Below are 23,391 nucleotides of genomic sequence, written 5' to 3' on the forward strand. Positions count from 1 at the left end.
AGTGACCCTCAATAGACACTTTAACTTCGCGCGATATAAACATCGGGCGGTTTTGCATAGAGTCAGAGCTACGCAAAACTCTGTGTTCACCACACTCAGGAGCTGACCATCGGCGCTTCCGTACAGGTTGTGAGCCGGCCACTTCAAACCTGCCATCTCTCGTCTCTGGATGCCATCTGTGTCCACGACCCAAATCGACCTCCGAACCCGGTCTCTCTCGCCGGGCTGGCGAAAGGTCCGTCGTTCTTGAAATCGGCGGTTTCTTCATTGCTGTAACTACGGCCTTGTGCACCATATGTGGCACTGAATCTCGATGGGCAATTTGTGTTCCCGTTGCATCAGCTGCTTGACTACCACAAATCCCACCTCCACTGCCACTTCTCATTCCCAGCCGACATGATCCCGGAGTATCCTTACGTTGAGGTACGGTTTGTGACCGACAAAGGTGGTGTTGATGATGTAAATGACTGTATTGCGATTCGGGAGATTCAAAATGATGCTGATGACGATCATTGTGTGTTGCAACGGAAAGTGAAACGGAAGAAATGCTTTCACGAGACGATGTCGCCGTGGTGGATTTGGACTGAGAATGAGATTGGGGATGGTTATGCGACTCAAAACTGGGCTGGATCAACGCTGTACCTAAACCCTGGTAAAAGGAGCTGCTGGACGCAGGCTCACACAGCCGTCGCGATGGGCTTTCATCTTGATCAGAATGAATTGCAGTGGCCGATGACAAAAGCGTTGGGTGTGTCGAGCGTAGGGCAAGGGAGATGCAGACATCGCCCACTGCAAGCTTGGTACAGGGTAGGCCAATTTGCTGCGAGGTCTGCTCAGGAAAGCAAGATGCCCAGCCTCGGCCAAACACGAAAAATGGATGTTCAGCCAAAACCTGTATCGATGCCTAACCACATAAAAAACAAGGGGGTGAGGGTTAAAGAGAAAAAGATGAGATAAGATTAAAGGAGTTGGTGTGCAAAAAAAAAAATCATTCTTTTTCAAATTCCACAGCCACCACCACCACCATCACATGACTCATCTTACCGGTGCTCGCGTTTCTCCAATGGCAAATCGTAATAAAGCAAGACCGGGTGCAGAACCGGGCCCAGTGGCGGTGACAGTGCTGCTGTCTAACTTCAACTCCTTGCTCGCCTCAGCACTGCGTACAAAGTCCTCAGTGACCAACTCCTCCACGCGTTTCAGCTCGCCACCAGCCATCTGGATCACTGAACCTCGATAAAAGTGTGCCGGTGGAGTAGTTGCAGCTGGGGGCGTTGTTTGTTGGAACGTAGCTGGCGTCTGTTGTTGTAGTTGTTGACGGTGGTGATTTTGTGACGTTAAAGAAGAGGTAGCCTGGAACACTGTGTTTGAGGAGAGGAATGAGGAGTGAGAAGGCTGGACCACGCCGGTCGAGCAAGATGCTGCAGGGTTCTCATGACGACGATCGCTGGGAGAAACAGCTTCCCGGACATAACTAGAACGAGCCTTTTCTCCGGGAACCTCAGCAGAAACCATTGCCACAAGCATCGGCCGGCCGCCTTCGCCAAGAACCACCTGCTGGGCATTGGCATAGTAATTCAAGTCTGCTGTCTGCCAGTTAATGTATGTGGGATCGGTAGCATCAGAAGATGGTGGTGGGATGAGGCTCGGGTGAGGGTCAGAACAGTGTGATGAACTATGCCGTGATGGTAGGTGTTCTCGATCAACATCAGAAGGGTGAGACGTTGAAGGGCACAAAATAACTCCCGGTCGAGAAAGTGGACGTATTTCCACATCAGATGTTATGGGTTGTCCACGGGGATCAGAGAGGTATGGCTGAGGGGTAAGGGTTAAACAGAAAAATATTAAATAAAGATAATAAGTACTGGCAAAAAATAAAAACTTTTGGAAAAAAATATATCCAGAAAGAATAAAGGAATGAAATGTCCTTTCAAGGATGCAGGACATGAATCAGCCATTCATCCACGCACACTAATTCAATCACCATTTCCTGTTACTTTCTCTAAGTCTAATCATGTACTCAGCCCCATGCATCTGCCTTTGCCACCGCCTCCACCCCCTACTCCCTATGCAATTATTTCTTCGATTCAGTCCGGTTTCATGTTCTTCAGTCTTTTAAGATACAGTATTGGTTTAGTGCCTCCCGTCCTCCTCCTTAATCAGGTAGTATTTAGTATAAAGTCAAGTGGCGTTAAATCTGGACTACATGGGGGCCATTCTATCCATCCACAACGTCATATCCACCTCAAAGGCATTGTCTCAAAATTTTTAATTTTAATTAGAGCAAAGCCAATGGCAGGCCATCGCAAATCCCCATGCTTCCTAACTAAAGCAAAGTTGAAATATGGCAAAAAGTTCCACTAGAAATGACCCAATATCAAATTCTGAGTTTAAAATACTCCCCCCCACCCCCCACCCCATTTTGACTCCTGTACCCACCACCATGGGGCATGAATCGGAAGTGAATTTCAAAAAATTGTTACATATTTCATGCGTCCCCCAATGCTGATTGCATATACAACGTTTCATTTTAAAATGTTTTAAAATGTGCCCGTAATTGCATTTTTTGGCATTTGACCTTTTGACCCTGCCCAAAATGATGCTTCTCTTGCACCTTTGTGCCATACGTTGATCATAACGACCAAGTTTGGTGAATTTCTGCTCAACTGTTTAGGCGGAGATAGCGTGACAGATGGGTAGATGGACGGACAGACAGAGCCAATTACAATTCCCCCCCCCCCCCTTTTTTTTTCAAAGCGTGTGGGGACAAATATTTCCTATGATTCCAGACTTTTGAAATACCCAGTATGTTAATCAGATCTAATCATCTGGCCATGGCTCAACTTTTACAGCCGAGGCCAGACTTTGAGGCTCGGTTCGCATTGGCAAAGCAGGTAAATTTGGGGTAAACTCATCATCATATGTGAGTAAAACGTGGATAGCCGTTCGGATGAGAAGGAAATAAATTCATACATGAGGATGGAAGATGGAAGTGCAAAGTTAGAAAGGTATGTGCATGAGCATTCATGGTGACATAGCGGGTACAATATGCATTATGCACTGCTTCCGTACCTTTTTATCATCGCTCAGATTTTGGGGAAGGGTGGGGAAAGATGTGTGTGACAAGTTTAGGCAAACAGGCATAAAAAAATAACTTTTTAACTCGAGGGGATATGGAGGAAGCATATACGAGCACACAGGTGTAGGCCATTTTCAACATACCAAGTACACCTTTATGATATTTCGAAAAGTTTGAAAGCTGGGCCCGATAGTCAGCACCATTAGGTTCAGTAATCGCTCAAACTAGCTGATATAAAATCGGGATTTCATTTTCCAGTGACCCATTAACTACCCAGTGCCCGGCACGGGCATTGTGGCACCATGGTAACAGGGAGACAAAACAGTACGCAAAATGTGGATTTTTCATGAGGATCCAGCCAGTAAAGCGAGTATGGTATGCAAGTTGTCTGGAGATGTAATAATCCAGCAAGCATTGCTCGTTACTTTTCGACCTCTTGCGTTTACACTTTCCTTTCTCAAGCTACCGTATAAGCTGTTATAAGAAACACTCACGATAATGAATATGGTGAAATGATGAAACCTCACTATAATATGGTGGACAATCCCTTTTCAACGAAGATATTTCAGCAAGACATATTATGAATGGTGAAACATACAGTCACGTGAAAAAGTAAGTACACCCCATGTAAAGTTTTGACTTTTTCAACATATTTCAACAAACAGCTATTTGATCTTCATTTCAACACTATTGATAGATAAAGATGATATAATATAACAAATATCATGAAACATTTACATTTTGTAGTCCATTGTATAATTTAAATACACATAAATGCAAATTTCGCATGTGGAAAAAGTAAGTACACCCCCACATTTATCACTACTTCAAATACCTAAAATTAGAAACAGGTGCACCAGCTCAGGTGCAAATGATGAGAACGTCGTTAGAGAGGATCTTGGAGGAACCTGTCTTATTTAAACCTCAGACATTTTGTTTGGTTTGCTCTTTGTTGTTGAAATGTGCGGCGTCACCATGCCTAGATCAAAAGAGCTCTCTGAGGCCTTTAGAAAGAAGGTTGTAGATGCCTACGAGTCTGAGAAGGGATTTAAAAAGATCTCCAAACAATTTGAAATCAATCATTCGACTGTCCGGAAAATCATCTACAAGTGTAGAAGATTCCAAACAACTGCCAACTTGTTCAGGCCAGGCCGCCCCAGCAAGATCAGCCCGAGAGCAGACCGCAAGATGCTGAAAGAAGTCTCTAAGAACCCCAGAATGTCATCACGGGACCTAGAGGTAGCTCTTGCCACTGTTGATGTCAAAGTGCACTCGTCTACCATTAGAAAGAGGCTGCACAAATTTGATCTACATGGGAGGTGTGCCAGGAGGAAACCTTTGCTGCCCAGAAGGAACATCAGGGCAAGACTAAAGTTTGCCAATGAACACCTAGGCAAAGACCAGCACTTCTGGAACAATGTGCTCTGGACAGATGAGTCAAAGGTAGAGCTATTTGGCCACAGTACCAGAAGACATTGGCGAAAACCAAAGACAGCATTTGACCACAAGAACCTGATACCAACTGTAAAGCATGGTGGTGGAAATATTATGGAATGGGGCAGCTTTGCTGCATCAGGGCCTGGGCAGCTCACCATCATACAATCCACGATGAATTCTTCATTGTACCAGAGGGTGCTTGAGGATAATGTGAGGCCATCTGTCGGAAAGTTGAAGCTCAACCGAAGGTGGACCTTGCAACATGACAATGACCCTAAACATACCAGTAAATCCACCAAGGAATGGCTGAAAAGAAAGAAATGGAGGGTTCTGGAATGGCCAAGTTAAAGCCCGGATCTAAATCCCATCGAGATGTTGTGGGGGGATTTGAAACGAGCTGTGCAACAATTTTTTGTTGAATAAATTATTGCAAAGTCAATTCTTCATCGTTTTTTGATCAATTAGATCACCTTTATCTGTAGATACTGTTTAAATGAAGATCAAATATTGATATGTCCACATATGTTAAAAAGATTATAAAAAATTCATGGGGTGTACTTACTTTTTCCACATGCGAAATTTGCATTTATGTTTATTTAAATTATACAATGGACTACAAAATGTAAATGTTTCATGATATTTGTTATATTATATCACCTTTACCTATCAATATTGTTGAAATGAAGATCAAATAGCTGTATGTTGAAATATGTTGAAAAATTCAAAACTTTACATGGGGTGTACTTACTTTTTCACGTGACTGTAGATGTTTATTTATTTATTTAAATAAATCTGTTTACTGAGCCATTGTAGAGAAATTAAGTTAAAATGAACCACCTTTAGAGGTTTAGTGGTTTAGTTTAGTGGTTTAGTTTAGTGGTTTAGTGCTCTTGTTATGGGCAAATGGGAACTGCAAGTTGAGCCATACATGGTGAATGAAATGCAAATTTTACTTGCACATTACAAAAACAAAAAAAACATGCATAATGTGCAAACTGAAAGATAATGGGCTATGCTGTACATGGCAAAGTTAAGGACACCGCTTGACGAGGAAAAAAATTTTTTTTGCAGACATCTAACAACCTGATTTGAGGGAGACTGTGAAGCCAGCCCCTCAGTCTCTCCGTCAGAGTGTGGTGAGTAGAGCTGCCCACCACGTCGCAGCCCTGACACACTAGGCATTCTTCCACCATTTGCAGCCTCAGCTGGACTGTGGTCACGGCCACGAAGAGGCAATGGAGAGGAGGACCGGCCACTTAAGTGTAAGAACGAGGACTCCGGACTGAGATGTACAGCCGAAACACCATGTGGAAGAGACTGAGGAGACACCAGGGTGGCCGGGTGTAGTGGCAAGCCACGGGGGACCGCATAAGCTGAGGCAGAAGAACCGGCCCCCAAGTAATGATGGGTTGCCACGAGACCTTGAGTCGAAGTACTGAACCCCTGAGCAGTGCTAGCACTAGACAGCAGAGCTGGATACGTATCTGGTGCACCCGGTGCAAGGAAGGTTGGATGTAAAAAAGCCGCCGTTCCCGGTGGGTAAGCAGCGGCAACGGCGGCAGCATACGAGGAGCCGACATACTGCAGGGCGTTGTACGGTGGGGGTACATGTGAGGATGGGTACGGTAATCCTTGTTGATCAGAATAAACTGGTGTCGGTGCTGGGTATGGACGGGAGAGGTGAGACAGCGAGTACGTCGGAGATGTGGAGCGACCGGTAGCAGTGACAGCCGAGGCAGACGGTGCCTGTGGCCCAAACAAACCTGCTACATGCTGCTGGTGCTGATTCTGCACCAAATCAATAGGTGCATCGAAAGCTTGGCCACATGTTGTGGAAGGTGGCCTGGTCTGACTCGTTGCCACAGCTGCAAGCCAATTCAAGCCCTCAGCTCTGCTGTGTGTCCCAATTGAGATTGCTGAACTACCATCCCTGAGAACAAGTTCACGCTCGTTCTCAGGAACCCTGCTTCCATGTACAAGCTCCCTCTTCTTTGGTGGAAGGCTCCCAAAGCTTCGTTCACTACATGAAGGCTTCATGGTGACAACAGCCACAGGAGGAAAAGAGGTGCAGGAGTGAGGAATGCCACTATCACCATGGCACTGTTCCCTCAAATTCTGTGGGGCTCCTATGATGGTCAAGCCATGACTCTCCCATGACTCCAGCACCTGCAGGGCGAGAAAAGACGAGAAACATCAGGAGTACTGTACTTCTGCAAAAACCTGCAAGCAATACCTCCAAATACGGAGTCTGAAACAGTGGGGTGTATATTGGTTAAACCATGGTGGACTGTAGAATTGGCAAACACCAACGCAGGCCATCAAATGTCAAAATCACTAAAAGCTTAACAAAAGCAATGGAATAACAAAAATTTGTTGTGAAAGACAAACAGATATAAATTAAATAAATGAAACAAAGTAAAAACAAGATCGAAAGTCTAACAGCGGCGTAGCCGGGCTTGTTTGATACTTTAGTTGAAGAGGATAGTTTGACCTGGGTAGAGATACCAGTTAGCAAATAATGTAAGTATTAAATTATTTTGAAGTACTCCAAGTCGATAAGCTGTCTGTCACCATGAAAGTGAAGAGATTGCATTGAGACGCTGGTTTATTCTATATGTTGGTCAGTTAGTCAACACAAAGTGACCTCAGCGCCATCCCGACAGACACCACTGTGTGTTACGGAATTGAGGAAGCCTCTCCTCAGTGAAAGACACATGAAAGCCCGCTTGGAGTTTGCAAAAAAGCACCGAAAGGACTCTCAGACTGTGAGAAACAAGATTCGGTGGTCTGATGAAACCAAGATTGAACTGTTTGGCTTCCGTCTGGCCATTCTGCCATATAGCCCAGATCGGTGGAGGGTTGCAGTAATGGTTGTCCTTCTGGAAGTTTCTCCCATCTCCACACAGGATCTCTGGAGCTCAGCCAGAGTGACCATCGGGTTCTTGGTCACCTCTCTTACCAAGGCCCTTCTCCCCCGATTGCTCAGTTTGGCCGGGCGCCCAGCTCTAGGAAGAGTCCCGGTTGTTCCAACCTTCTTCCATTTAAGAATTATCGGGGCCACTGTGCTCTTGGGAACCTTCAATGCAGCAGAATTTTTTTGTCGGCTTCCCCAGATCTGTGCCTCGACACAATCCTGTCTCTGAGCTCTGCAGGCAGTTCCTTCAACCTCATGGCTTGGTTTTTGCTCTGATATGCATTGTCAGCTGTGAGACCTTATATAGACAGGTGTGTGCCTTTCCAAATCATGCCCAATCAATTGAATTTACCACAGGTGGACTCCAATCAAGGTGTAGAAACATCTCAAAGATGATCAAGAGAAATGGGAGGCACCTGAGCTAAATTTCAAGTGTCATAGCAAAGGGTCTGAATACTTATGTCAATGTGATATTTAAGTTTTTTCTTTTTAATAAATTTGCAAAACTTTCTAATATCCTGTTTTCTCTTTGTCATTATGGGGGTATTGAGTGAAGATTGATGAGGGAAAAAATGAATTTAAACGATTTCAGCATAAGGCTGCAACATAACAAAATGTGAAAAAAGTGAAGGGGTGTGAATACTTTCTGAATGCACTGTATATAAAAAAGGAACCACCAGGTGTAAAATTCACCTACTGGTAAGGCTAAGTCTGATATAATGAACTGAACATTCCTGAATGGCACACCAGCGGTATTCCAAATCATCACCGATCTGCTCAGTACCTCTCTCCGATACAAAATGATCGTGCTAAAGCTGTTTTTGAACAAAACTAAATGTTATTCATAGAATACTTACCCTGCACAGTCAACTTGGTGAGAGCCAACTCTTCTGTTTTCGATGGGATTTTTTTATTTGATCCAATATGGCTGCCAGACCACGTGAGTGATGACATCATAAATTTATATTCTCTAATATAATTGTTGCATAGATCACGCTCAATAAATTTCAAAGTGATCAGACTAAGCGTTGTCCCTGTCAAATTGACGTCATAATTAAGGCACCAATGACGTCATCGTTAACAACACCTATTCCCCATGCGGAGTTCTTTACAATGAGTCATGTTTCAATTTTTTCCATGAAGCGGTTTTTGTAGATATAGAGGTGTAACGATTTTCGATTTTTCCAAGATGGCGCCTGTACCACGTGACCTATGTCACCATTATCATTAAAATATTATACAGGAGGTGCTCCGATGTTCAAAATTTTGTGTCCATTGGACTAATGTTGCAGAGAATTCTTTTTTTTCATACTGATCAGATCAAGCTTTCTACTTGTCCAAATACGACGTCATAATGAAGGCACCGATGACATCATTAACATATCTTATTCCCTATGGGGAGTACTTGACAATGAGCCTTGTTTCAATTTTTTCCATTGAGTGGTTTCGGAAATATAGATGTGTAAAGTTTTTCCAAGATGGTGTCTGTACCACGTGACTTATGACGTCACAATTATGAATAAAACACTACAGGTAGAGGCGCTCCAGTGGTAAAATTTAATGTCAATCGGACCAACGTTTGCAGAGAAAATGAATTTTTAAAATGCAGACATGCACACACGTACATAGGCCATATGTAGGCCACACGTACGCATGCCATATGTAGGCCGCACGTACGCATGCCATATGTAGGCCACACGTACGCACCCGAATGCCTGGCCCTGTTTTCGCTTCGCGAGCGCAGGGTAAAAAAAAGTCGGTTCATAATGGCCTACTATTTTGGAAAGGTACAGTGAGATTTTTCATGCCTACAATCGAGTGTAAGAAAACAGAACAGCCAGCTTCACGTTTCATTCAAAGGATGGCATGCCCTGTGGTGATGGTTCTTTCGGAATGTTTGTGTCCGATGAAGATCGACCCGATGATGATGATGTGGTGATGATGATGATGATGTGGTGATGATGTGGTGATGATGATGTGGTGATGACGTGGTGATGATGTGGTGATGACGTGGTGATGATGTGGCGATGATGATGATGTGGTGATGATGATGATGTGGTAATGATGATGTGGTGATGATGATAATGCTGATGTGGTGATGATGATAATGCTGATGTGGTGGTGATGATGTGGTGATGTGGTCATGATGTGGTGGTGATGATGTGGTGATGTGGTCATGATGTGGTGATGATGATGTGGTGATGATGTGGTGATGATGATGTGGTGATGATGATGTGGTGATGATGTGGTGATGATGATGTGGCGGTGATGATGTGGTGGTGATGATGATGTGGCGATGATGATGATGTGGTAATGATGATGTGGTGATGTGGTGATGATATGGTGATGATGTGGTGGTGATGATGTGGCGATGATGTGGTGGTGATGATGATGTGGTGGTGATGATGTGGCGATGATGATGTGGTGGTGATGATGTGGTGATGATGATGTGGTGGTGGTGATGATGTGGTGGTGATGATGTGGTGATGATGATGATGTGGCGATGATGATGTGGTGATGATGATGTGGTGATGATGGTGGTGATGATGATGTGGCGATGATGATGTGGTGGTGATGTGGTGATGATGATGTGATGATGTGGCGATGATGATGATGTGATGATGTGGCAATGATGATGATGTGGTAATGATGTGATGATGATGATAATGCTGATGTGGTGGTGATGATGATGTGGTGGTGATGATGTGGTGATGTGGTGATGATGTGGTGATGATGATGTGGTGATGATGATGTGGTGATGATGATGTGGTGATGATGATGTGGTGATGATGATGTGGTGATGATGATGTGGTGATGATGATGTGGTGATGATGATGTGGTGATGATGTGGTGATGATGATGTGGTGATGATGATGTGGTGATGATGATGTGGTGATGATGTGGTGATGCTTGCAAAGCATCTTAATGATGGTTTTTAGATCCTAATCCAGGAAGAAAGGGAAATACAAAACGCGACCTCTTAGCCATATTGCCGGTCCTCCAATGACTGCACGTGTTGGCTTAGTGTGCACAAAGCACCGCCATGATTGGTATTGACGTAATGTAATGCCACATCGTAATACCAAATCAGCACAACGTATTGAGTTTTGAAATCCCGTCTTTTTGGGCATACATCCACATCCACCATTCAAGCCAATTTTTCATCAATGAACTCGGGTAATGACTAACCGTTGGCTGGGCTTGCATATCTAAAGGTCGGATGAAATAAAGAGCACCTCCTCAATCCTCTTTGCTAGTGAATTTGTCCCTGTGATCCATGCAAGCCTTTAAAGCTTAAATCAGGTACAAAACTAGAACCCTGCCGGTTTCAAAGGTAATGCTGTGCGCATGCCACGAACACAAGTGGATTCATGCCCAAACGCAATGGATCCGATACATGAGCAAAGAGAAAGGGGAGATTAGTGGCACGAGCCACAAGTGCCAGGAAAGGTGACCCAAAAAGGAATTCGAGATTTAAACTGGGATTGGCAAAGCATAGTACATTGTGTAAGGGGCAGTGAAAAGAGGAAAGAAAGTAGAATAGGGATAAGAATAGCGATTCGCAGGATAATATTAATGAATGGTGAATGGCTATCGTGCGGACAAAACATATTGCAAGCAATATGAATGTTTGTGGGACAAAACCAATGTTGGTTGGGAGCGGGGGTTAGTATCAGACTGACCAGGGATAGACTGCTAAAAGTATACATTCAATAAACATCGCTCATTGCAGCCAGTAAACAAAATCTTGGGACTGTGACTGCCCCTGGATTGGATAAGAACCACCCCCTCCCCACCCCCCCCCACGCCCCCCCCCCCAACATCTTCCACCCTCCAATCAATGACTGCATTCATCATTGGTCTCTCGCAGGATATTCTTGTGCTCCTCCATGCTGAGACTTAATTAACTGCCAGTAGACTCTGCACCAGGATGCTGACAATCTCCCTTGTAAGCATGCATACTATTTATACATGTGCCTCGCTTCCAGTGATTTTCAGCAAGGCAACATCCTCCGCACCTGCATCATGGCAGTCTACGAAATGGTCGAGTTTCAGTGTGGTATGCCAATTGCTCTGCTCTCATTCTCCGTAAAATTTGGGGGAGGAAGCCAAGGGGTAGGGAGGGAGGGTGCAGGGCAGACGGCGAGTGGGGGTTGGGGTTGGGGGATGGGGAGAGGGATTCAAAAGTTTTTCCTTTAAAACATTTCAGCGAAAAAAAAAAATTCATTTACAATGACATCAGGAAACTCGCCCACCGGTTGTTTTTTTTTTGCTATACTCAGTCGAGGCTCGTGTCAGAGCAAACACATGGAACATATAATAAGGGGAGCAGCAGACAAGAGGGGGAGAGAGAGGTAGGTACTACCACAGTAGGGAACAGGGACATCTGTGGCAGAGGGAGGGCTGGGGTGGGGTACATGGTATAAACAAGATGGACAACACAGGGAATTTCAGGAAAGAAGTCAGAATTTGAAGGAGGTGGATTTACTGTGGATTAACGGGGTTAGAAAAGATCAAGGTTTTGCATGGGGGAAGATAAGAGATGGTGGTGAACAGCTGTTTTAAAGACCTGGAGGGTGGAGTGGGATTGAAGAGAGTGAGGGAGTTTGTTCCAGAGGCAGGAGTAAAGAGGAATGAAGGAGTGAAGGTGAGCAGAGAGTCTTGATTTTGGCAGTTTAACCATAAGAGGGTTGCAGGCAGATCTTGTGCGATCTGTAGGAATATTTGGGGGACAGAGCACAGACAGAGCTGGGGGAACAAGGCCGGAGAGGAGTCGGTAGAAGACCATCACCCTGCTTGCGGTGAGTGATTGAAAGGCCCTCCGAATCAGCTTCATCGTGGGAGATTCCAATGATTCTGAAAGCTTTGGTTTCAACAGCGTGAATCCGAGCTAGGTGTGAGGCAGGAGCACCAACCCAGCGGGGAGAGCAGTATTCCATCAAGCTAAATCAACCTCACCTCTGGGGACAAATGCACAGACAGACTGTCAGGAATCTATGGATATAAAAAAGGAACACCTTTATAGAGTTTTACTGGAGCGGGACTGTTCCTTCATTGCCAGGAGAACACCCTTGTTCAACCGGTCTTGATCATACTTTGAATCAGTAGAACGTCGTTGGAGCAGACAAACCTGTAACAGCAGAATAGAAATATGGCAAAGTTGGCGGTTCATTAAGAACAAGGCTCAGAATATAACAGCAGAATAATATTCTTCTTTGTAATACCATGTACCATAGTGTCGAGATGGTGACTGAAAAGCAAGTAAAGTTGGCCCACGTATGTCATGAGCCGGCTGGCCAGGCCTGACAATCAAATCAGGTTGGTTAGAGCAGGCATTCAGAATTTTGTCAGGGCGCCTGGGATAGCTCACATATTCCTGGCTTAACATCGAACCGATGAACGGCACACTCATCGATACAACGCCCTGCCAGGCGAAGCACCAATCCGACAGCTTATAGCCAGGTCAGTAATAGAACCATTTAACTGGACGGCTCAACGGCAAGTCCACTACCTCTGCACCACCTTGATGGACAGCTTCCCCTCATCAATATTACAATTAAAAGGCAAATATTGCCATCGCCTCCACCCAAATGGGCTACACCACATCAGTCCTACACTCCCACACAAGGAAGACAGAAGCAGCGGCTTTGCATTGCCTGACCACAACTTTCACTTTATGTCAGGCACACAGGACATAGTGAAAGAGGAAATGGTATTACAATGGAAAGACCAGGAGAGAAACAATGATAGAAGAGGCAGGTGCTGGAAGAACAGCAAGTGCGCCCCCAAGATGGCACAAGGAAAATCTCACGGATAGACCACACTGGATCCTTTGGTGTAAGTCAGGAGAACTGTTGGTAGCAAATGGTTCCAGGAAATAACCAACAAAAGCTTGCATTTAAGACGAGTAAAAAAAGGGTAATATGACATCTCATTTGGAATCTTCACCTTTAAATTATTGTCGAGTGTGCTGACAGGATGGACTAGGGGTAAGCACACTCCCCTCTGAGCTGTCTAACCAAGGTTTGAATCCCGACCCAGCTATAAACTGTCATCCCGACCTTTCACAGGAAGGGTGATTAATCAATGTGAGTGCCGTTCCTCGGATGGACGTTAAACGGGCGGGTGGCCCATCTGTCGATATTAGTTGGTAGACGTTAAAGATCCCACGGTGTCCTTTGTGAAAAGTAGACGAGCTATCGCCAAAAGCCTGAATAGATTACAACTTCCTACCACACACACAGTCGAACGTCAGGTCTGGCCAACCGGTTCATGAAAGACTTGGGCCAAAAATGTTCCCCATGCAAACACACAAAGTGGGAATAATTGCGGTCGCAGAAGAACAAGAAGAAGAAGAAGCAGAGGAAGTAGAAACAGTTAGAAGAAGTAGTAAAAGTAGTAGAACTTGTCATACCAGAGAGATTCGCAATCAAAAATTAATAACACATTCATTTCTTAACTTTCAGGCACATGTTATTCTACCTAATCATTACGACGTGCATGGTGTATCAGAAATACAACTTTAGTTGCAGTCATAGATGAAAATGTACACAGCACTGTGTAATTAGCGAATAACAGACGTTAAATAAGATGTGGGCCGATCTAACATACAGGCAAACAAGAGTTGGTAGATATAATGCTGCACATACCACGAGCACAAGGCGTGTAAAAAAAAAGGAACACAACAACATTTTGGGTGTAGAATAAATAAAGCCACTTCCTACTTACGATTGTCAAGAAAAAATTTTCTCGAAAATGTGAGTGACAATAAGGCCGAGTTGCAGGAAAAGCAAGCAGAAAACCATAGTACGTTTCCCAAATGTATCCCAGTCGTTTATACAACTTTGATCTTGAGTACCAGGAGAACTAACATGGCAGTAAGCTCACTTCGATTGGCAGTTTCGTTATTTTTGTTTTTTTTTGTGTACAAGATCGAGGCTCGTATAAGAGCTAACATTAATCGCATAAAAACAAACTGACACATAAAACATGAGATAAAGGGAGCGGGAGACAAGATGGGGAGAGAGAGGGAAGCACACAAGTACAACAGCAGAGAACAGGGACATCAGGAGATCTGTGGGAGGGAGAGGGCTTGGGGAGAGGGGGCATGGGAAGGGGCGGGGGGGGAGTGGGAGAGGTAGAAAACACATGAACACTGCTAGAACTTCCAGGAAAGAAGTCGGTATTTCAAAAAAGTGGATCTGGGGTGAATTAGTGGGGGTAGAAAAGAACAAGGTTTTGGATGGGGGAAGATAAGAGATGGTGGTGAACAGCTGTTTTAAAGACCTGGAAGGAGGAGTGGGATTGAAGAGAGTGAGGGAGTTTGTTCCAGAGGCAGGAGAAAAGAGGAATGAAAGAGTGAAGGTGAGCAGAGAGTCTTGATTTTGGCAGTTTCACCATAAGAGGGTTTCTGGCTGATCTTGTACGACCTGGGGGAGCTAGGCCGGAGAGGAGTCGGTAGAAGACAGAAAGACCACCAACCTACTTGCGGTGAGTAAGTGAAAGGCCCTCACAATCAGCTTCATCACGGGAGATTCCAATGATTCTGAAAGCTTTGGTTTCAACAGCGTGAAGCCTAGCTATGCGTGAGGCAGGAGCACCAGCCCAGAGGGGAGAGCAGTATTCCATTGAGCTGTGAATGAAAGCCTTGTATGTGGTGAGATGCTCAGGTGTGCCAAGGAAGGACTTCGCACGATGGAGGATGCCCAGTCGGTGACTGGCTTTGGAGGCCAGCTTGGAAATGTGGTTTTCCCAGGAAAGATCGTGGCAGATCTTGAGATCCAAAAGCTTGAGTGACAAAACTTATTGGAGAGGATTATTCAGAAAGTGGATGTGAGGGTTGTCCAGTCGGTCTTTTCGGAGAGACATCGTAAGAGTGTGAGATTTGTCAGGATTGAAAGACATGTTCCACTTGTTTGACCAGTCTGTGATTTTGTCCAGGTCTGCAGAGAGTGAGGAGGCTGCAGACTGCCGATCTGAGGGATGAGGAATGGAGCGGTAGAGAGTGGTGGAGTCATCAGCAAAGAGATAGAGAGGATTTTCAAGAGTCAGAGAGATCATTGATGAATGATGAAGATCAGAAAAAGCACAAGGCCCAGAACACTGCTTTGGGGAACTCCAGCCAGAACAGGAAGGGGAGATGAGAGAAAACCATTCAGGGCCACACGTTGCCTACGACCAAAGAGGAATTAATCGTTAACTGTAATTTTAATTATGATCGTTAACTCTAATCAAATCTTCAACTCTTCGATTTGTCTTATCAAACTCCTGAAACTGTGGCTCTGGGGTGAAGCCAGCAAAGGGCAAGGCACAAAATCCATTGTTTTTTGGATCTAAGCTTACGCCAACAATTCCATCCACAAACATGTGGATATAAAGATCACACATGGGATATTTGCAAACATAGCACTTTATGCTCAGACCATGCTCAGATATAGATCTTTCCAATTGAACTGAATAAACAGGGTAATTAAGCCTACTATAATTGGATGCAAATGTTAAAGAAAACACAGCCACAAAGTATTTTCTTTCATAATATTTGGATAGGGAACAATTTCTAATTCGCATAACTAACACTAAAACACACTAAAACACACTAAAACACACCAAAACACACACAAACACACCAAACTTAAAGCTCTTTGCACCGAACAACGAAATAAAAATTGGCAGAACACCTGAAATTAGTGAAGCGATACTCCGCCAACATCCAAATGGAATTTGGCCTACATAAGTGTGCCCAGTGCACATTCGTACAAAGTAAACCAACGAAAATGGACAATATAAAAATCGACCTAAATACAACAATACAACTAGACAATGAAGCATCATACAAATACCTCAGAATAGAAGAGGGCCACTAAATATGTCACAAACAAATGCGCAAAACCATTAGCAAAGAACACCTGCGTAGAGCGAGGGTGATCCTGAAAACATACCCATCTCCAAGGAACAAAATGAAAGCCATAAACCAAATTGCAGTACCAGTGTTCTAATACAGCTGCAGAATAGTAAACTGGCCACAAGCGGGATTCAACAAACTAGATATCAAAACAAAGAAACTCCTCACGATCCACAAAATGGTCTGCAAAAACCAATGCATCGTGAGAATATATCTGCCAAGATGAGAAAGAGGTAGCGGCCTGATGGAACTCAACCAAGTGCACAGAGTGACAACAGTAGGATATGCCAAGTATGTGAAAAGTTCAACAGACTACAGATCCAATTTGTACCCAGCCACAAAGACCGCAAGCCAGAAAAGGTATCCCTAACCTGCCTTGCAAAAAAAATCCAAAACAGGTGTGCATGGAGGATGGTACGCATAAAACCAAAACAAAAGAACTACTCCTATCCATCTACAAGGTCTTCATTCACAGCTTCATGGAGTACTGCTCTCTCCTGTGGGTTGGCTCTCCTGCGTCAAACGTCGCTCACCTTAGCGCCATGAAAACCAAGGCCTTCAATATTATTGGAATCTCCTGTGATGAAGCTGTCTATGGGCCTTTCACTTTCACATCTAAGACAGGTAGGTGGTCTCTCTGTTTTCTATCTCCTTTCTGGTCTTGCACCCTCTTGCCACACGTTGACTACGACCAGAGAGGAATTAATCGTTAACTCTAATTTTAATTACGATAGTTAACTCTAATCAAATCTTCAACTCTTCGATTTGTCTAATAAAACTCCTGAAACTGTGGTTCTGGGGTGAAGCCAGCATAGGGCAAGGCACAAAATCCATTGTCCTTTGGATCGAAGCTTTCTGGTCTTGCACCCTCTGTTCTTTCTGTCTTTCTGTGTTTCCATCCTCCCCCTCCCCCCCCCACCCCCCCCCCCCCCCACTCCCTCACCCTCTACGTTTCTGCAGGGCTCGTACGGTCCACCATCAACCCCTTTTTGGTGAAACTACCTAAACCCACTCACTGATCACTCATTCGTTCCTCTTTTTCTCACCTGTGGAACCAACTTCCACATCATTTTCAATCTCATCCCTTCCTCCAGGTCTTCAGGACAGCTGTTCACCACCATCTCAGATCATCCCCAATCCAAAACCATAATCTTTTCTACCCTCATTAACCCATCCCAAGCCAACATCGTTCCAAATTTCCAGTTTTTCCTTCCTGAGAATTTGCTTCTGTACCTATCTTGTCACAGTCACATAGTGCGTATTTCCAAACCCCTCATACTTCCCCACATCCTTTATTTATCCAAGTATCCCTCTGTTTTTGTCCCTCATCCCTGCTGTTGGTGTGCCCCTCTCTCTTTCTGCTGAACTCCTTTTGTTCTGTTACATCCTGATCCATTCTGTGTTCCAGCTCCTCCACGAGCGTTGACTTTGTGTTTAAAAAACAAAAAGAGAGTTTTACAACCATAAATTGGAGGAGTTTCACACTCGATAACTCGGAGAGGTTTCATAATGATAACTCTGAGAACCTTTGCAATTGTAAATCAGAGGAGATTTATAATCATAACTGAGAAAATTCAGTCTCAAAGTGGCCTTGGCTTCAGGTGTTTTCTTTGCAAGCTTTGCAATGTCGTTCTGGCCCAAAATGCCAGCTGTAAGGGAGCGGCCCAGAGTAGTGGCCTCCCCCTTCCATCCGAGGATTGTTCCACAGCAAAGGCAACATCCACCCACCCTCGACAGGTCTGCAGCACAAATGGATGTTGGCATACATCCAACCCCAATGATAATTGTGGCCTGGATTTTCCCCCCATTTTATCCATATGTCATACGTGTGACAAGGACATTATGATAAATTATTGTACTTTTCCATGAATTACACAGGTATTAGGAGACAATGGTCACATACACACAGCATACTGGATTTGAACCCGAGATCCAAGAATCGTTAGCTAACTCACAAGGAGAGGTTAAATCGGCACACGAGGAAGATGGCAAAGACCAGACTTTAAAACCAGCACATACTGGGAATACTTTACTGGGACAAGGCTTAGATTGGCATTTGAAAACTTTTCAAATGCAGCAATGCATTTTTACGAAGTTCAATTGGATGTTGCTCCCCTTTGTTGCCTGGGAATTCCACATCCCACTTTCTACTAATGAACATTGGTGGAAGCACAAACTCTGATAATTATCATTGGCATTGCTCCTCAGAAAGTCGAGGCACAGCACTTAGTTCATCCTTCCATGTGAATGGATAATCCATTCATTATGCTAATGAGATGCTTGGGTGGAAGAATGCATGTATCGTTGCCCACCATTTTTTTTCTATTTTCTATTTTTTTTCTATTGTCCATTCTGCCTTTACATGTACTCTTGATCTGCAACTATCGGGGATGCCTCTCCGCAGTCGTTGTACCCCATAATGCAAGTCAAGGGCAAAATTGTCACCATTCTTCCCCGCTGCCCGGATTTGTCAGGGCAGCGCGGTCATGGTCAGAGTGCCGATCGGTCCCCACGGACCGGCCCTTTCCCTCTTGTCTCTAACTCTGTTGTGGCACTGACTTCATGAAGGCGGGGGTACACCATGCTGGATGAGGGGGATCTTTGAGTCACTCCTGGAAGATCGATCGGCTGTCTCCGTGCCACAGGATTGTTCGAGAGAACTGTCTGGGGCTATAAAACAACGACAACAACAACAAATGCTTTTTCTTTCTTTCAACTTCTTTCTCGTGCATTGCTTCATTTTTTTTGCCAGCAAACATGTTCGTGATTGGATCTCCCTTGCATTCAAGGTGTTCGCATGCTTTAAAAACTGAAAAGAGCATCCTTTCTTAAGCTTTGAAACAACTGTTTTGCCTTGCTCACAAAGACTGGAAAGGCAAAACAGTGCTGTTTAAGACAGTTGCTAATACACTCCTCTGTAAGGTCAGTGATAATGGTCTCTTGACTTAATGACAATTTCATTTGGACTTTAATCCTCTGGCCTTCATTTATCAGCTCCTTTTCAGTTCCACCATGTTATATGCAATCAACCAGTGATGCGTGCCTTGTTAATTTCCTCGAATACAAGCTCAGTGATTAGGGTCACTTCTTTATATCCTTTTCCACATATCAGTGAGATTTCCTCCCAGTGTACTGTAGTTGCAATCCCACCCTTCCCTTCGGTGTCTCAAGGTAAGGCTCATCACCATCTCAGGTACCCCCTACCTATAATTTCCCCATGCCCATTTACCCACCATATTTACTAGGCTCCTACCAAACTTTGTTCCTCACTGATCTAACGCCATCATATATTGTGGTTTCCTGGTTTTCCATTGCCATTCTGTGGTTTCCTGTACAAATTTCTGCATTAAAAGTGTCACCTGTCTATATATTTTTTCGAAAGGTTGTATTATCTGACTTTCACTCAGACTTGGTAAAGTTCCAAAACAGTACTATTTTAACACTACTTTCCAAAATCTTACGATAATTCACCAAATGTCCGTCTGTCTGTCTGTTCGAAGGTACCGTAAAAACTGCTGAACCAATCGCAAAGATATTTTGGGTGGGTAATCCTGGGATCTCCAGGAGTAAAATAGGCTATTTAGTTTTCCCAATTTCAGCTTTGGTCTCCAGTATTCTCAGGTTTAAACTCACGCATAACATTTGCGTTCGCATAACGTTCATTGTGACGATGTTCTCATTGTGACGAAGTTGTGACGATGTATGTGTTCACGGTAGTGTTTGACGTGACGGTGTGAACGTAATTTCGTATTGTTTTTCTCGTAATCCTTTAATGAACGTTTAATGTTTAATGAACGTTTAATGCCCTTCGATGTCCGGGGCCGCACGCGCGCTACACTGGATGGGCCAGCGTGTACCTTGCCCTTCGCCTTCAGGCTCGGGTAAACCACAGAGCCCCATCATATACATACATCATATACATATACACACACATACATACACACACACACACACACACACACACACACACACACACACACACACACACACACACACACACACACACACACACACACACACACACACACACACACACACTTAGTGTGAAATTTATTATTATCTTACTATAATTCACCAAATGTCTGTCTGTCTGTCTGTCTGTCTGTTCGAAGGTACCGTAAAAACTGCTGAACCGATCGCAAATATATCTTGGGTGGATAATCCTGGGATCTCCAGGAGTAAAATAGGCTATTTCGTTTTCCCAATTTCAGCTTTGGTCTCCAGCATTCTCAGGTTTGGACTCCCGCATAACATTCGCGTTCGCATGACGTTCATTGTTCTCTTTGTGACGATGTTGTTTTCCTGGGTGCGTGCACAAACGGCTGCACCGATCACTGCACAGCTGCACCGATCGCTGCACAGCTGCACCGATCGGACTCGGTGACCTCGGACAAAGACCTTTTATAAGGACACGGGTTGAATCCTTGCTTGAGAGAATTCCAGACCCCTCCATGCCATCACAGCCATTTCTCCAACTTACAATCCCACGAGATATGCAGAAAGGACGACCCAAAACCAATATAAACATCATTAAAAGTAAATAATGACCTCGGCCAAAGTTCAATCGACGGTTAATCTCTACATGAGAGAATTCCACATAGCTATTTGGGCGGTGAATACGCTAACAGATCGCTGTCTCTATCGATCTTGCCAAGGCCGTAACAGCTATCGGCTCAACATCCTTTTAACTGTTGATTTGGAAGTTTCTACAATGAAGGAAACACGTATCGGGAGTACATACGACATCGGGAGTACTAACTGCACGTGTCTTCAGTATCAAGCTTAAATCTCTCATGGCGGATCTAAAGAGCAGAATGCTTTGAGAAGTGGTGGGATACTTCGGCATGAAGGAGGATCAGAAACGTGGACTCCCACACTGCCACATCCTGCTGATACTTGCTCCCGCATGACGTTATTTTCCCGGGTGCCGCACAAACGGCTGCACTGATCGAGATTTAACGGATGTTTATATAAATCGTTTAAAAGAAAAAAGCCTTCGATTTCTGATATTTAGCCTTTTCATTTGGGCCTCCCAATTGAAGCCCCGCCCGTAGGGCGGGTACCGTTGCTAGTTTTAATAATATCAATGTGGATGGACAGGAGTGGTAACCCCACTTATGTGCTGCATTTGTGTTAATGTAAATACTGCCACGTTTGCGTATGTACTTTGTGAATGTGTGTGCCTGAGCTAATTTATAATCGATATAGAGTGTTGCCTGGTATTCGCTTAGCGGTTAGGGTGCCGGCTTGGGATCCTAGGATCCTGGGTTCGAATCCCGGTCGATCGCTGAATTAACGCCAGGGGGGTTGACTCAGCCTGTCAGCCTTCTGAGGTCGGCAAATTGAGTACCAGTTCACTGGTAATTCCCTGTCTGTCGCAAGAGGCGACGAACAGGGTTGGCGGCAGGAAGGGCACCCGGCCATAAAACATTGCCTCAAAAAGGGGACCACGGTGCCCGAAAAGGCCAACCCCTGCTTTGTGGGGGAAAATGGCCTCTAAAGGTGGTTCTATAGAGTAGGATGACACCAGTCGCACAGCTCCAATTTCCCCTCTTGCTCACCTCCCGTTTATTATCATACTATTTATTAAAATGGCTATCCACAAAGCATCAGCCCTGGGAGAATGTGTAGTGATACAAGCAGCGTAAATTTATTTGGCTGGACAGGCCACGTTTTGGCCCATCTCTTTAAGAGCCAGGAGATTAGTTGAGTTTGAGACAGTTCAAGTTGGGAAGGAGTTCAGGATAAAACAGTTGGGTGTCGATTTAAGTAAAGCATAGAGAACGAGGCCAGGCACTGAACTACAGTGCAAGAGCAGCGGAGAGGAGCTGCAGTCCCACTCCATTGGCTGGGTGGCGTCTCGGCCGGAACGACACCAACCTTGTGTAGTGATGCTCCCTAGAACTCCTCAGGCTCGACCAAACAATGCTCGAGTTCTCCAGCCTGGGTGTGCATTAAGGGGCGCCATATTTCCAAAGGAACAGGGTGGTGAAATTATTTTATCCTCTCGCTGCAATTTTATTAATCATCTTCATTTTCCAACAACTTATTCTCTGGTTGTATCACGATTCGTGGCAATATTTGGGGCAATAGGTTATTAGGCGTTTTTACATCTGTCCTGCGTTGTGGTTCTGGCGGTTTTGTACCTTGTATCTGAGTGTTCAAAGATTATTATATACAGTAAGGTCTCAATCTATGCGGGGTTGTGTACCTGAAAATGGCCAAATTTATCAAAACCGTCGAATACTTATATATCGAATACTTATAAACTTCAGTTCGACATGAACCGCATAACTGAATTTTTCCCTCATATATCGAATTTTATTGGAAATATGTTAACTGTATAACTGAATCTGCAGACAAGGAACAAACATATAATCGAGACCTTGTTGAGGTCGGCAAGGAGCTTTAAAAGTGCCAAAAAGGCGATTTGTGTTCTACAGTGTTCAAGTATATAATTCAATTTAAATAAAATAAAGATTTTGAAGGTTGTAGAAAAAAAAATTCGGAAGTTTACCGCCGTTGATGCACCGTCTTTTACACCACCTTATTTAACACGTTACATTAGTTGTCCGTGCCTGTTGTTTATGTCCTTTATGACATCCTGAAAAACTAAGTTTCCTGTTTGGAATGATTTTCAATTTTGTTTCACTGACAAACAAGCAGACAGTAAAATAGTTGTCTCACTCCTCCCTGGGCATGTGCGTTCGAGACAAATTCATAACCAAAGTAGTCCTAAACTACAGGTTCGTTTTCCGATTCATGGTCCGATTTGTGTTCAAAATATAACATTCAATTTAAATTAAGTTGTTCCTCAATCACAAACTGACGTTTGTAGACAGAGACAGACAGACAGATAAAGGGAACCAATTGCTTAACCCCACTTTTTGCTTCGCGCGTGCGGGATAATAAACTGTTCGAGTCAAATCATGAGCTTGCCTTCGTTCCCTGTAGTCTTGGCTGGAAAGACGGCTTTTTAAGTTCGCCCAATCGCACACTCAATTTGATTTAATGAAACAGGCTACTTGGATTCTTTTGGAGTGAGATGTAAAGGGAGGA

The 23,391-nt window shown here is 44.3% G+C and overlaps 1 protein-coding gene across 3 annotated transcripts in view; it reads right to left on the reverse strand.

Moving 5' to 3' along the window:
- The window catches only part of LOC137434048 (uncharacterized), a 40,436-nt gene that overhangs the window by 1,106 nt on the left and 15,939 nt on the right, over positions 1–23,391 (reverse strand). For 2 of the 3 annotated variants that reach the window (XM_068126667.2, XM_068126669.2), the window contains 3 exons: positions 5,600–6,682; positions 1,045–1,815; positions 1–904 (listed from right to left, as the gene is read on the reverse strand). The exon at positions 1–904 is cut by the window's left edge and continues 1,106 nt beyond it. In XM_068126667.2, the coding sequence (XP_067982768.2) occupies positions 1–904; positions 1,045–1,815; positions 5,600–6,553 (2,629 nt within the window). In that variant the 5' untranslated portion in view covers positions 6,554–6,682. Of the gene's footprint in view, positions 905–1,044; positions 1,816–5,599; positions 6,683–12,448; positions 12,562–23,391 lie in introns of all 3 variants that reach the window. The other variant, XM_068126668.2, reaches the window with a different exon arrangement.

The sequence above is a fragment of the Myxine glutinosa genome, chromosome 10 (genome assembly GCF_964187855.1).
Source record: "Myxine glutinosa chromosome 10, kmMyxGlut1.1, whole genome shotgun sequence".
Taxonomy (NCBI): domain Eukaryota; kingdom Metazoa; phylum Chordata; class Myxini; order Myxiniformes; family Myxinidae; genus Myxine; species Myxine glutinosa.